At 45.7% G+C, this 15,837-nt stretch overlaps 1 protein-coding gene across 1 annotated transcript in view; it reads left to right on the top strand.

Annotated features, from left to right (window-relative positions):
• Nucleotides 1-15,837, top strand: part of plekhh1 (pleckstrin homology domain containing, family H (with MyTH4 domain) member 1) — a 110,577-nt gene that overhangs the window by 66,027 nt on the left and 28,713 nt on the right. The window contains exons 14-16 of the mRNA XM_048599944.1: nucleotides 3,646-3,804; nucleotides 10,998-11,078; nucleotides 13,055-13,234. Of these exons, the coding sequence (XP_048455901.1) occupies nucleotides 3,646-3,804; nucleotides 10,998-11,078; nucleotides 13,055-13,234 (420 nt within the window). The remainder of the gene's footprint in view (nucleotides 1-3,645; nucleotides 3,805-10,997; nucleotides 11,079-13,054; nucleotides 13,235-15,837) is intronic.

Raw genomic sequence — 15,837 nt, 5'->3', positions numbered from 1 at the left:
GTGTGTGTGTGTGTGTGTGTGTGTGTGTGTGATTGTGTGTGTGTGTGTGTGTGTGTGTGTGTGTGTGTGTGTGTGTGATTGTGTGTGTGTTTGTCGGGCCTTTCTTCCCTCCAATGCTGACTATCTCATTGCCCTCAGCCTCTCCACCCTCTTTAAACTAGAACTCATCGCAAACTCTACCCCAACTTGCACTGACCATCCCCCCCACCAATTCACCCACCATCCCATGTGTTCACTGGTTCCTCATCCCATCTCCCTCTGACATCTCTCCAGCATTTTGTTCAGATACCTCCATGACTTGGTTCCTCTCTGTCTCTGTAACATCCTGCCCCTCTGTGCTCCTCTAACTCTGACCTGTCTTTCCATTGCTTTATCACTCGGGCTGTGGCCTCGGCTCTAGATTTCCTTCCTAAATCTCTGCCTCTCTAACTCAATTTGCCTTTAACCTGCTTCCTAAACCTACCTGTTTGGCCAAGCTTGTGGTCCTAATACCTCATACTCACCATCTCCATTCTGTTCCACAATTCATTAAGACCATGGCTGATCTGATAACTCTACATTCCCGTATAGCCCATTCCCCTTTCATCTGCTAATCAGGAATCTCTGCCTTTAACAATATTCAAGGACAGTGCTTCCGTCGCCTTTTGAGGAAGAGACATCCGGAAACCTACAGCCCTCAGTAAGAAAATAATTTCTCCACATCTCTGTCTTGAATGGAAGTCCCTTATTTCTAAACAGTGACTCCTAGTTATAGATTCTCCTACATCCTGTCCACATTCATATAAAAGGGACCTAAGAGACAACTTTTTCACCCAGAGGGTGGTGCAGATGAGCTGGAATGAGCTGCCAGGGGAAGCAGTGGAGGCTGGTACAATGACAACATTTAAAAGGCATCTGGATGGCTATATGAATGGGAACGGTTTGGAGCGATATAGGGCAAATGCTGGCAAATGGGACCAGATTAATTTAGGATATCTGGTCGGCATGGATGAGTTGGACCAAAGGGTCTGCTTCCGTGCTGTACAGCTCTATGACATTCACCTTGTCGAGAACCACAGTTTCTTATTTCAATGAAATCATCAAATTAGTGCAATAAACATTCTCTGAATTGTTTCCAGTGTATTTACAACCTTCTTTATATCAGGAGCTATGCATAGTTTTCGTGATGTGATCTCACCAATGCTCCCGACTTTTACACTCCATTCCCTTCACAATAAGCAATTGTATTTCACTAGCTTTCCTGATTACTTGATGTTCTTGCATACTAACCTGCTGAGACTCATACACGAGGGCACCCAGATCTTTCTGCATCTCAGAGCTCTGCAACCTCTCACTATCTAGATAATATGCTTCCCTTTTTATTCTTTCTGCCAACATGGACAATTTCACATTTTCCCACATTCGCTATATCTCCACTCACTGAACCTATGCAATCCATTTGTAGCCTCCTTATGTCCTCTTCACAACTTCCTTTCCAACTGATCTTAAGTGTTGTCAGCAAATTTAACTACCATACCTTCATCCGAATTCTTTAGATAAATTGTGATCTGTTGAGGCCCAGTAGCACCCCATGCATTGTATCTCACCAACCTGAAAGTGACCCATTTATGTAACTCAGCAGCAAACTTTGTCTGGTTCGACCTCTGTGGATCCCTTTGGGTGGATTTACTGCAATCTTTAATCTGCAATATTTAATGCAAATGAAGGGCAGTGTATTTGTTTTAAGCAGATTTGCTTAAATCAAACAGTAAACTTAACTTTGTGGACAAACAACACTTTCCCGGTTCCATTTGTTGCTTGACTTGGTTCAGTAAGATAACTTCCCTCCAATTTACTCTACCTGACCAAAACCTGCCACCTTCCCCGAAAACTACATTTTATCCATAAAATTTGTAAAAGTACTTTACAAAATGTTTCAATTTGAACATGACAGAAGGTACAACGAAATGTAACTTTACTCCATACAGCAGTTTCCAACCTTGCGTGTCCCAACACGATTGTGATCGTAGAATCCCTATGTTGTGGAAACAGGCCATTTGGCCCGTTGAGTCCATGTCGACCCTCTGAAGAGCATCCCACTCAGACTCACCACACCCCCCCCCACCCCGCCCTGCATTTCCCTTGGCTAACCCACCCTAACCTGCACATCCCTGGACACTGTGGGCAATTTAGCATGACCAATCCATCCTAACCGCCACATCTTTGGGCTGTGGGAGGAAACCCACGCAGACACACGGAGAATGTGCAAGTTCCACACAGACAGTCACTCGAGGGTGGATTCAAACCTGGGTCCCTGGTGCTGTGAGGCAGCAGTGCTAACCACTCAGCCACCGTGCTGCCCCCAATAGTCTTAATATTTACAATTTTCATTCCCAGGTCAGGCGTAAAGCCCCAGGACAAAGCATGATAAATCGAAAGCAACAGGAAACCTAATAAAAATAAACTTCTCTCCACACACCACGTTCCACTCTGTGGGCCCTCATTACCAATTTAATACTCTTCGTGCTCACAATTGTAGCTCTTTCAAAAGCACTGCCTTTGTTGACTACCTGTCTTTCTGCCTGTCCATTTTTGTATTGAATATATCCCTTTGTTTGCACTCAGATAGGACCAGAATCTTCCAAATACAATGGGTGTAAAATGCTTATGAAATATAAAGACAGTCTCTCCCCGGATGCTACACACACGCAAGCATGCACGCACACACACATCCACACACGCACACCTCATCCTAAGCATTTCCAGAATTTCCTGTTTTTATTCCAAATAAATCATCCATCCAGAATCTTTCTTTGGAGGTGAGAAGTTACAGCGAGTATCCTAACTGCTCTTGGTCGTTTCTAAATAGGAAAAAAAATTGCAAATGCTTTGAAAATCCAAACATGCAAACTCTTTCTTCCAAATCCTTTTAGTGGCAAAATTTAGTCAAAAGCCTGAAACGTGACAAGTCACTATCAGCATAGCGCACGACATTGAGGAGCGAATGAGTAGACTGGGGTCTATACTCATGGGAATTTAGAAGAATGAGGGGGCGGGGGGGGGTGCGATCTTATGGAAACATATAAAGTTATGAAGGGATTAGATAAGACAGAAGAAGGGAGGTTGTTCCCACTGACGGGTCAAACTAGAACCAGGGGAAATAAGAGGGGAGCAGATTTAGGACTGAGCTGAGGAGGAACTTCTTCACCCAAAAGGGTTGTGAATCTGTGGAGTTCCCTGCCCAGTGAAGCAGCTGAGGCTTCCTCGTTGAATGTTTTTAAGGCAAAGATAGATTTTTGAACAGTAAAGGGATTAAGGCTTATGGTGAACGGGCGGGTAAGTGGAGCTGAGGCCACGAAAAGATAGGTCATGATCTTATTGAACGGTGGAGCAGGCTCAGGTGGGTTGGGTTGGTGGGTGGGGGTGTGGGGGGTGGGGGTGGGGGTGGATGCAGATGTCCTGCTCCTGTTTCTTATGTCCCCCAAAGGGCTAAGTCCTGTAACACATGGGAGCCGAGTGTATCCAGTATGGGGCATGTGGCTGAATTGTCATTGTAGCAACTCAGCCTCGTTGCAAGGGGCTCCTGAGAAACACCACCCATTCGCAAGTGGCTTGATTCCCTGTGTCTTCCTGTGGGGATTTACCCTCTGTCCGTCTCTGCTGCAGCTGGTGACCGGGAAAAGGACGTACTATCTGACGGCGGACTCACCGAACATCCTGGAGGAGTGGATCCGGGTACTCCAGAGCATTCTGAAGGTCCAGCTCGCTGGCCCAGTCATCCCACAGACAGAATCGAAACCCTCTGTCCGGGGCTGGCTGACCAAGGTAAGGGGCCGATGTTGGACTTCAAACCCCCCGCCACCCCACTCACCGAGCCTCCGCTTCCGGGAGGACGTGACAATCGTCATCTGTCGCCATGTCGAAATGCGGGAGGGCAGTCCCCGCCCCTGATCGGCAGCTGCATGCACTGCATTTTACTAGCGCCAGGTTTTCAGGCCAGTTAGATTCCACGGCCCATGCCTGGCTGCTCTTGCAGAAGGCACGGGGCAGCCTGCACCCCTTCGTTTGAGAGCACCATCCCTCTTCCGTTGGGATTTAGCAGTCCCCCCCTCCACATCACCATGCCAGCAGCTTTGTTGGGTTTTTTTTTCTCCCCCCCTCCCTTGACTTGGTATTCTTGCAAAATGTCCTGATGAGTGCCAGACAAACAGCTTCTTTGAAACGTACCTTTGGTTCACTGACATCAAATGCTCAATTGAGAACCCACCAGCGCGCTCGAATGGATGTAGAAGATCTCGGGATGATTTAGTTTTATAAGCATTGTATAAGAGACTGTACCTGGAGTACTGTGTGCAGCTCTGGCCTCCTTTTATAAGGAAGGATAAACTCGCCGAAGAGAGAGAGAGAGAGACAGTAGCCGTGGTTCACCGGCCAGGTTCTTGGTGAGACTGGGCCTGTATCTTTAGAGTTGATAACAATGAGAGGTGACCTCATGGAGGCACAGGAAATTCGGAAAGGTTTAGACAAGGCAAATGCGAAAAGGATTTTCCTCTGGCTGTGGGAGTCTAAGACAAGGGGACACAGTCTCAGAGTAAAAGGCAAGCCATTTAGAACTGAGCTGAGGAACGTCTTCACTCAGGGTAATGAACCTTTGGACTTCTTGACCCTAGAATGATGTAGAGGTCCGTCATTGAGTAAAGAGAGGGGTTGATAGATTTCTAGTTAATAATAACACCAAGCGAGATGGGGATAGCGCAGGAATATAGTGTTGAGATAGATGAGCAGCCATGATCTAGAATGATGGCCCAAGAGGCTGAATGACCTAATCTAGGATCCTACATTCCAAAATGCTGAGAGTCTGTCTTGTTAGAGAGTAAAACCAGGGGCACAGTGGCCTAACCCTGCTCCCTGTGTTCCTATTCAAGGAAGAGTCCAACACTCATTCGTCCAACAGAACTAACTAAGACAGAGATCTGATCATGGATCTCAATGCTGTTTTGGGAAGATTGCCTGTTGCTGACAACTTGCCTACTTTACTCCAGTGACTGTATTTCAAAAGCACTTCATGGGTCAGGAAGCATTTTGGAAGGTCCTGCACTACAGAAATGCAAGAGTATGAGGTAGCAGAGTTGTTCAGATCACATCCGTGATCCTCAGCACTCTCAGCTCTTTATGTGGACATTACGTTTGGCTACTGAGAGTCCGGTTCATATATGTATATAGACTGTGGGAACCCGTACAGTGCTCCATCTGTACGGAGCTGATCAATTGTTATTGATCCGAAACTGAATTGGACTGGCCATATAAATACTGTAAATATTGTTACAAAGCGGAGGTCAACTTCACCCCACACCCCCGATAACTAAAACCAAAACACCCAGAGAGACTCACCTTAACCTATACTCTGTTAAAAGAAGTGCGAAAAGTGATATAAACTGCCTCTCGCCGCCCCCCCATCTGTTTTAAAGGACTGGTTAAGTGAAATAAACTCCTAACACTCGCTCTATAATCAACAAGTAACAATTTATTTATGTAACTCTAACAGTGAACAAATTAACTGAACTGTTAACAAACCAAACAATTCCCCTCTGACTATTAACTATTCCCAAATAAAACAAAATTCTAACGGTATGCTGTTCCAATAAGTATGACTCCCGCTTATAGAAACCAAAATGAAAACAAAGAATTAGAACTTAGTCTTTTGAAATTACAGCCAGGTTATGTCTTCTGGAATGTTCTGGGCATTCTCCATTGATCTTCAGTAAGGAACGCCTTCTCCATCTAATTCTTGTGTCAGGAATGTTAGCTAAGTGTGCCGCGCTGCCCTTATTTAGATGATGCTTACTCCAAGAGCTGAGAGAGAGCTGATCTCTTATTAGATGGCAGTTGATTTCCTGCCGATTTTGCAAATGCCCTCTTCTGTATATCCTTGATGACATATCAATTTCTTACAATAGGATTGGTCCTATGTTGTCAAAACCTTCAGGTTTAAATTTAGTTGGCTTTCTGTATCTAAGTGCCTAGTTTAAATTAATTGGCTAAATCCGAACTTCTTGTCTTGATAACAAAACGGCTGCCTGGATTGCTAACCACATAGCCTTTTGATATAAATGTTTCAATTCAGGGGCTGGCTATGCAGCTGCAGACCTACAAGCTGTCCACAAACATTTTGTTTTAATCTCAAAAAAAAGCATATCATCTTTCAAAGGGACCACGCACTGCCTTCCCCCGCACCTATCATTTTATAAACATTGATATTTTAAAAAACACCGAATCCTGTCTTCCAATCCACAAGTGTTCTACCCAATTTTGCAACAATATAAATAGTCCTTAAAGCCTGTCCATAGTCTACAAGGCACAAATCAGGAGTGTGATGGAAACCCATTTGCTAGACTGGATGGGTACAGCTCCACCAATGCTCAAGAAGCTTGAAACTATCCAGGACCCATCCAGTCCATTTGATTGACATCCCATCCAGTGCCTTAAGAATTAATTCCCTCCAGTATGTCCTGTCCATAAGAAGCACTGCAGCATCTTACCCAGTCTCCTTCAACAGCACCTTCCAAACATGCAACTGAGAAAGATGAGGGCAGCCACACATCAGAACTACCTTGCTATTCCGTCACTCTCACAGGGTGCTAACCTAAACCCCTTTCCTGATGGCACCCAAGATCTGCAGCACCTCCTCCAGGACAAATAGAGAATGGGCAATAAATGCTGGCCTAGCCAGTGATGCCCACATCCCCTTGAACAAATAGAAACAAACAAACAGAATTTCAGAGAGAGTGGCTCTCCAACTCCCTTGTGCATAAGTCACAGTTGTTGATTCCAGAGTGTCATTGGACATTGGAGATGGATAACTTGTTCCGGTCAACTAGAGATCAGAATACAAGCAATTTTAGGATCAAGACTAGACCCTGTGCAAAACAAGGACAGAAAGTACTGAGGGAACCCTGTGTGGGCCAGCCAACATCGAAAGAGAAGGATGGAGAGGTAACATCTCAGCTCAATGTCCTTCTCTCAGGAATGGCAGAAGACACACTGAACAGCTTTTAAGCAAGCACAGATTCTAAGGAAAGGCAGCAGCAAGGAAAGGTCTTTCTTGGGGTAGAGGACAGCTCTGACTAGGTGACAGTCAGTTTGTGAAATGTCTCCAAATGCAACAGAGTTACCTGAGTGAGAAAGGGGAGATCTCTGTAAAGGACAGAGTGAAGTATTCCAGCTAAATGGGGGAGCACGGTGGTTTAGTGGTTAGCACTGCTGCCTCACAGCACTAGGGACCCGGGTTCAATTCCGCCAACGAGCGACTGTGTGGGATTTGTACATTCTCCTTGTGACTGCGCAGGTCTCCCGCCACCCCCCTCCAGGGTGATCCAGTTTCTCCCACAGTCCAAAGATGTGCAGGGTGGGTGGATTAGCCATGGGAAATGCAGGGTTACAGGGATGGGATGGGATGGGATGGGGTGGGTCTGGGTGGAATGCTGTTTGGAACGTTGCTGTGGGCTCGACAGGCCGAATGGCCTGCCTCCACACTGTGGGCATTCTGTGATTGTATGGAAACAGGAGCAACATGAAGAAGGCTGTGCACTGTGTAAAGTGACCTCTGATATGACAGTGAGGAAAACCATTTGTTTTTTTCTTCCCTAAAACAATGATCTAGTCAGGACCGTAGAGGGAGTAAAGCAAGGCAGTGGAGTTAATCCGATAGCTCTAATACAGGAACGATGGGCCAAGTAGCCGTCTTCAGGCCTGCATCATTCATCAGTTCTAATATTCCTGTGCACTCTGTGAGAACAAAAAGCAAACGAGATCGGAAGGAAGGGTTTCTCCCATGCGTTCACCACTTATACCTGTGTGTAAAAGCGCATGTACGCCTGTGTGATATCCTGATTGATTGAGAGGCCAGTCTGCAGACTGAGCGTGAGGCCTGGTGGGAAATAGAGGTACGTGACAGTGGGAGGGTGTGGGGGAGGTGAAATAGTGCATTTGCAGAATGTGCCACAGCAAATGTCTGACATTGCACCTGTAAATCCGTTCCATTGGAGTTAGGGACAATGCAGATCGAGAAGGCTAGTCTGCTCCATGCTAAGAGTCCGGGGCTGATTTCACCCAGTATGTGGTGTCGGTAACAGGGAGGCTTTGGATAAATGGTGTATTTGGTTTGTGTATGTACATTTGGCCTTAACACGCAGCCCAGCGATTTCAGACAGACAGCTGTTTCTTTAGCATCAGCTCCACCGAACATCTGTTTCGCATTTCAGCCTGGACAGCGGAAGAAACTGGGTCACTCGCAGGTTTAACTCTCGAGTGAGGACTCTCTTCAGCTGGTGCCAGTTCAGAAGCAGGGCGCCAGTGACACTCATTAAGACGTCTGAGCTGATGCCAGCCTGGAAGAATGTTCAACTGGCTGCTTCATTGTTTGGAGTTGTGTTTTGTGGTGACAGTCTGTTTTCAATCAATGCTCCCCGTGAGACACAGTGTCCTTGCAGTGGAACTGTTTGCCCCAGCCTGCACTGTTGCCCCAATGCAAAGTGCTCGGTTGAGCACAGAGAGTCCCTGGAGACATTGGGTGTCTGTGCTCAATGCCCCACTGTTGTTTCTTTAAGACACGCTCCCATTAATCAGTAACATCCTGAGTGTACGTCACTTTGAAAGACAATCGACATTACAAAGTACATTTTGGGCAGGCCTTCCAATAATGTGTAAACCTCTTGCTGCATTCCCCTCCCCATACCCCAGCAACGTTGTGTTGGAGGATTGGGGGTGTGGGGTCTATGGTTGACCATGAAGGTCTGACCTAGCTGCATGTCCGTCAATGTGTGCTCAGACAGTTGCTTCCCGCTGTGAGCAGGAATAACAGGCTCCACATCCAAGCTCAGCTGATGTCCGTGCGCGCACACGTCTCCTCAGGACATTGTCGGATGTTGGGACACAGCTAATATCCCCGTAACCTCCTCCGGGCCATTCAACCCTCCTCCAACTCTGTATTCCTCCTGTGCTGACACCTGGTACATTTCTCATTTCTTTCACTCCACCTTTGGTTGCCTGGGCTCAATCTTCCAGAACTCCTCCTTGGCATCTTGGGCACTGGGCACCAACCAATGTGGTTGGGGAAGATCACTGTCATCAATCTTCCTTTCTCTGTTAAGTCCAAGAACCTATCAGTAGTAGAGGGTAGACCACTTAACAGAAGAGTCACTTACCTTACATGGCAAGGTGTAGCCTATTGCAGGATAACAACATATACAGTGATCATGAACTGGTTACACAAAGTGACAAGTGTCAAGAGCCAGGTATGTCATACCATTGGGACCTTGTGCAAGCTGAATTGTTTTCTCCGTTGTGATGATGCTATGGCTTTAAGAGGTAGGTTTTGTCATGGTTTTGTTTTCAAGAGAGAGATGGGAGGACAGGCGCTGAGCAGTCTGTGAGAAGATAAACAACTTGTGAGGCCTTGGATTTTTTTCAAATAAGCTAGAACAAAAGAAGCAGCCCGAGTGGGTGTGGTCCTGCTCTCTCAGATCCGGGATTTCTAGGCTTTTTTTAAGTTTGTTTTTAAGGTTTAGCTTTAAGCAGTTGTTGTTGGAGTCTCAATGGGATTGAAAGCTGCAGTAAATGTCTCCTGGCTGCTACTCTCTTTGAGCTCTCACATGACTTTTTTTGTCTCTCTCTGCTGCTGGATTGCACGTGAGAAAATCTGTTTCTGACTTTGACTTTTTGCCAAGGGATGTGTTTATGGGATGTTTACTGTATTGGAAAAGTTAATTAGTAATAGTTACAGTATTATTCTGTTAAGTTTTCCAATAGAGTTGTTATTCTAAGTTCTTCTGTTGTTGGTATTTTAACTACTGTATTTGAATAAATTGTGTTTTGCTCAATGCCGCAAATAAGGAAAAGTTAGGGTCTGGGCTATCCTCTTAAAACATTTTGAGGGGGTCTGGTCTGGTCCATGACACAGACCAGACACTATATTTCTTCATCAGTTTGGGTGTAGTGAATGCAAAGTCAGCATTAACTCTTTCAGAACAGTCGCCTTGTACAAGATTTCTCTAAGTCCTTGCATCTCTCCATCTGACTCCTCCTGTCAGTTGATCCTTAAATCCTACCTCTTTCATCATGTGTTTGATCGCCTGTCCTTATGGCTATGCCTTCAGCTCAGTGTCAGTTGTTGTCTGATTATACTCGCTGCAAAGTGACGGGTGAGGTTTGTACTGTCCGATTAAAAGTGCCATATGAATGCACATTGCTGATAGATATTGAGCTTTTCCTGATCTGGATGTGCTGAAGCCTCTTATTGCACACTGAACTGGCCCAGCTATCTCTGGACAAACCCTAAGAGCGGCTGCTGTTTGTTTCACTGTTGTAGTGAAGTTTGCACACTAAAATTTCAAGGTACATCAATAACATGGAACCAATGACTTTCTGAAGATCACGGTTCCACATGTCTGAACTTGACAGCTGGTGAAGCCCTACTCCATATGTGTTCCATCATTAACCATGCCACGAGACTGTCTCTTAAACGACCTGCCCTGCTGATTTTGGGGTATGACTAATAGAACCTGTTCAGTTTATGATGCGAACCAGTGAACACTCAGATATCCATCCTGGTTTACATTTCAGAAAGAAGTCAATGTGACTCAGGGAGTGGAGGGAGGGGAAAGTTATTTGAACTTTGTTCCAGTGTTAAACAGAACTGGCAGCTGCATTGCCTTGAGCGTGAACTCAGTTCCATTCCAGGGCATTAAATTTGGGTGGGGGGGATTTCCGCCCGATTTGAATCCCTTTTTAACCTCGCCGAAAGTAAGAAATGCTGTTCGGGGTTCAATCTGAGGCCCAAAAGCAAATAAGTGGCTCGGAGCAGCCTTCCGTGGGCCATTTTATCTCCCGGTGGGAAACATAGTGTAAAATGAATCAAAGGTTTGACTGTTGCGTGGCCAAAGTTTAATTTCCTTCTGCCATTGTTAACCTGAACAGAAAGGAAAGACGCCCCACTCATTTCTCTTGATGGTATATTACAGGTGAGGCATGGCTACTCCAAACTGGTCTGGTGCTCCCTTGTAGGAAAGGTCTTCTACTACTTTCGGAACCAGGATGACAAGGTAGGATCAACAAACAGACTGAGGAGCAAGTGACTGCGGTATCATTTGAGATCTGCTCCATCGACAGAGCTGGCATAGTGCGTACAGCATGACTTGAATATATCAGTACAGTACATACCAGCAGTATGTTCGCAAACATGTGGCTAAGTGGAAATCCAGATGTGAGAACTTGCATTAATCTTTAATCTTCTTTTTGACGTTTAAACAGTCAAATGAAAAGGAGAACTTGCAATTGTATTTTTTTTATTGCTGGGGGAGGGGGTTGCTTTGCAGCCTTGTATTCTAAACCGTGGCAGATTTTAAATAAATACAATCCAGGGAGACGGGGATTTGATTAAAACAGCGTCCCTATCTCGAGGCCAGAAAGTCAAGGTTCAAGTTCCAGCTGCTGCAGAGGTGTGACATCATGTGTTTGAACAGACTGTGTGTATATGGGAGATACACTTATCTGCGTTGTGTGCACTGTCACCAATATTACTAGACACCTTCAAAACGGTGGTTCCTCAGCTTGGGCACCTCTGAAATTACAAGTTCCTTGAAAGCTCGAATGAAGGCAGATGAAGGCCAAAAGTGTTTTGAGTTTTAATAAGAATGGGACCAGAGTACAAGGGGAAAGGAGCAATGATGAGCATTGAATAGGATGGAGTTGAGTGTTGTGTGTGGTTCTGGAAATCATTACAGGAAGGGCTCTAAAGGCAGTGTGATTATTTGATCAACAGGGAGTTTACTGTCTTGTATGTATCAGTCTGACTGTAAATCTTCAAGTAAGAAGAAAGCCAGGTACCTTATTTTTGTTCTATGTAGACAGCTGAAGAATATCACTACATGGTGCAGTGTTTGGAATCCGGACCCATGCTTTCAGGAATTGGCAGAAATTGGAATCTACAACTTATCATAGAATCCCTACAGTGTTGGAGCAGGCCATTTGGCCCATCAGCTCCACACCAACCCTCCGGAGAGCATTCCACTCAGACCCACTCCCTTATAACCGTGCATTTCCCATGGCTAGCCCATCTAGCCTGCACATCCCTGGGCACTGTGGCCAATGTAGCACGGCCAGTCCACCCAACCTGCACATTTCTGGGACTGTGGGAGGAAACCCACACAGCCACGACAGACTGAGAGGGGGAATTGAACCCGGGTCCTCGGTGCTGCGAGAGTGGAGAGCTTAAGAGAAGATTGCAGAATTTTGATGGCGTGGAGGAGGAATGACTGTTTCCTCTGGTTTGGGAGTCAGTCATTCAGAGTTGCTTCAGAGGGAAATTGGAAGGGATTGCATCAGAAAGAGCGTAGCTGAAGAATGGAGCCCTTGACCACGCATTTCATTTTAAGGAAAATTTGAGCAAAAGATGAAACAGTAGAGGGAAGCAAGCAGGGCAGTGAGTTTAATTTTAGACAGCAGTAGCCACAAACCAAGACAAATACAATTGGCCATATGACCTCATCCTATGTTGTAAACTGTAGTTGTACATAGCCTGTTGTCATCAAATAACAGTTTAGTTTTGTTGTTTCTTATGTCCCAAAAACCCACTTAATTTGGTGCATTGGTGTCATAACTACTTCAACTCAGATACTCGAGAACATTTCCTCCGATGTTAAGGTTGAAGAAAGTTTGCTCCAGGGGAAGAAGTGAGATCTGGGGAACAGTATTACCTTTCTGTGGCCTTTTTGGGTGTATTTGCTGGTAAAAAAAACGTGCTAATGGTCCAGGGTCCAACCAGAATGTGATGAAATGGCCAAAAAAAACCCTCACATACAGGTTAAAAATGGCCAACCACCTGAAAGGTCCGTGGGAGTTACATCTACCAGTGGTGGGCCTAAGGAGAACGGCAGTGACAATCCAGCAGGAGGCCTACTGAGCCTATGTTGAGACGATGGACCAGCCATAAATGTGAGCTGGGTGACTTCTTGCTGGGCTGGTTTAATGTAAGAGGCTGGTTAGCCAAGTGGTTTAACTCTTTATTTGGCTTTTTCAGTTTCCTCTGGGCCACCTGAAAGTCCGAGAAGCTAAAATCGGAGAGGTGGACCGTTCCTGCGACTCAGATGAGGATTACGAGGCAGGAGGCCGGGGGTTCCTGTCCTCACATTTCACTGTGGTCATCCATCCAAAGGATCAAAGTCCGACTTACCTCCTGATTGGGACTAAACAGGAAAAGGTGAGCGACGTGCTGGGGGAGTAGGCAGAATGAAGTTCAAATCAGCTCAGATCTTTGAGTGTAGGAGTTGGGACATCTTGTCAAGGTTGTACAGGACTTTGGTGAGGCCTCTTCTGAAGTATTGTATTCAGCTGTGGCCACCCTGTTATATAGGAAGGATATTATCAAGCTGAAGAGGGTTCGCAAAAGATTTACCAGGATGTTGCTGGGAATGGAGTGTTTGAGATATAAAAATAGGCTGGATAGGCTGGGACTTCTTTCACTGCAGTGTAGGAGGCTGAAGGGTGACCTTACAGAGGTTTATAAAATAATGAAGGGCGTGGATAGGGTGAATGGCAGGTGTCTTTTCCCTAGGGTGGGGGATTTCAAGACTAGGGGGCATATTTTTAAGGTGAGAGGAGAAAGATTTAAAATAGACAAGGGGGCAATTTTTTAATGCAGTTTTTTGTGTGTTGAATGAACTGCCAGAGGAAGTAGTGGATGTGGGTGCAGTTACAATGTTGAAAAGACATTTGGATAAGTACATGAATAAGAAATATTTGGAGGGATGTGGGCCAAGCGCAGGCTGGTGAGACTAGTTTAAATTGGCATTATGGTCAACATGGGCTGGTTGGACCGAAGGGTCTGTTGCCACACTGTAGGGATTCTATTCTATTCTATTCTTAAAAAGAGAGAGATTGCAGGACTCGGAGGTACGGAGGGATCTGGGTGGCCTGGTTCATGAATGGCAAAATGTTAGTCTGCAGGTACAGCAAGTGTTTAGGAAGGCTAGGTTTATTGCAAGGAATTCAAAATCAGGCATGTTTCACTGCCGCTCTACTGGTCCTGGAAGAGACCACAGCTGGAGACCTGTCCACAGTTTTGGTCTCATTTCGAAAGGCTATAATTGCATTAGAGGCACTTCAGAGGTGGATCAACTCAACTCATTCCTGGGACAAAGGACTGGTCTTATGAAGAAAGGTTGAAGAGGTTAGGCCGTTGCCCATTGGCGTTTAGACAAATCAGGGGTGAGATTTTTGACACATGCAAGATCCTGAGGGGGGGCCTCGATAGTGTAGAAACTGGGAGGTTGCCCTCTGCTGTTGGGGAGACAAGAAATAGGGAGCAAAGCTTATAAGTAAGAGGTCTCCATTTTAGTACAGAGATGAAGAGTTCTTGCCTCTGATATTAGTCGGTGGAATTCTCTTCTCCAAAATGGAGTGGAGCATGGGCCTTTGAATTAAAGAAGACAGAGTTGTATCTGTGTGGGAGTTAAAGAGGATAGAGGCCAGTCAGGAAGTAGGAGTTGTGATCAGCCATGATCTTATTGAAGGACAGAGCAGGTTCGATGGGCAAAATGACCTCTTTTATATTATGGCCTCCTGCAGGGCTGGCATCCCTCCAGGGTTTCCCAGCAGTCTTCATGAATTAAAGACTAATCTCTGCTGTGAGCAAATCAGGGGAAAAAAAAATATACCTTTTCAAGACTCTTTGAAGACATTTGCTAATGAATGATTAAGTCATTGGCTGCAGGAAACACAACTGTGTCAAGCATCATCCAATCACATTACAGAGTTGACTATTTAACTGGCAACAGAAAGGCGGGGATTGATGGGAGATCCAGTGACAAAGAGTGTGGGGCGGTAGGGAGGTTACGGGGTGTTTGAAAGTGATGACCTCTCCAGGAATGTGTCTGATCAGAGTGGGCTGTAGAAGTAGCAATGGGGAACAAAGAAGTGGCACGGGTACTGAATAAGTTGTGTGCATCAGTTTTCACAGTGAAAGACACCAGCAGCATAACAGAACTTCAACAGAGTCAGGGAACAGAGGTCGGGGTAGTGGCCATCGCTAGGGAGAAGGTGCTGGGGAAGCTGAAAGGTCTGAAGGTGGATAAACCAGGTTTCTGAAGGAAACAGCCCCAGGAGGTTGTTGAGGCATTGATGTTGATCTTTCAGGAATCACTGGAGCCAGGGAGGGTCCCAGAGGACTGGAAAATGGCTACTGTAACACCTCTGTTTAAGAATGGTGGGAGGCATGAGACAGGAAACTATAGGCCAGTTAACCTGACCTCAGTCGTTGGTAAGATTTTAGACTGCATTATTAAGGACAAGATTGTGGATTACTTGGAAGTGCATGGTAAAATAGGGCTGAGTCAGCACAGCTTCATCAAGGGGAGGTTATACCTGACAAATCTGTCAGAATACTTTGAGGAAGTAATGAATAAGTTACACAGAGGAGAGCCAGTGGGTGTGATCTATTTGGATTTTCAGAAGGACTTTGCCAAGGTGCCGCACAGGAGGCTGCTAAATAAGACAAGAGCCCATGGCGTTAGGGGAAGGTACTGGGATGGATAGAGGATTGGGCTGACTGGCAGAAGGCAGAGAGGTGGGGATTAAAGGGTCTTTTTCAGGATGGCAGCTGGTGACCACAGTTGAGTGTATTTAAGACAGAGATAGATAGGTTCTTGATGGGTAAGGGGATCAAGGGTTACAGGGAGAAGGCAGGAGAATGGGGTTGAGAAAAACATCAAACCATGATCAAATAGCAGAGCAGACCAGATGGGCTGAATGGCCTAATTCTGTTCCTATATCTTACGGTCTTATGGTATTGCATCGGATTGGGGC

The sequence above is a fragment of the Rhincodon typus genome, chromosome 8 (genome assembly GCF_021869965.1).
Source record: "Rhincodon typus isolate 14 chromosome 8, sRhiTyp1.1, whole genome shotgun sequence".
Taxonomy (NCBI): domain Eukaryota; kingdom Metazoa; phylum Chordata; class Chondrichthyes; order Orectolobiformes; family Rhincodontidae; genus Rhincodon; species Rhincodon typus.
This window is presented reverse-complemented; position numbering and strand designations above follow the sequence as displayed.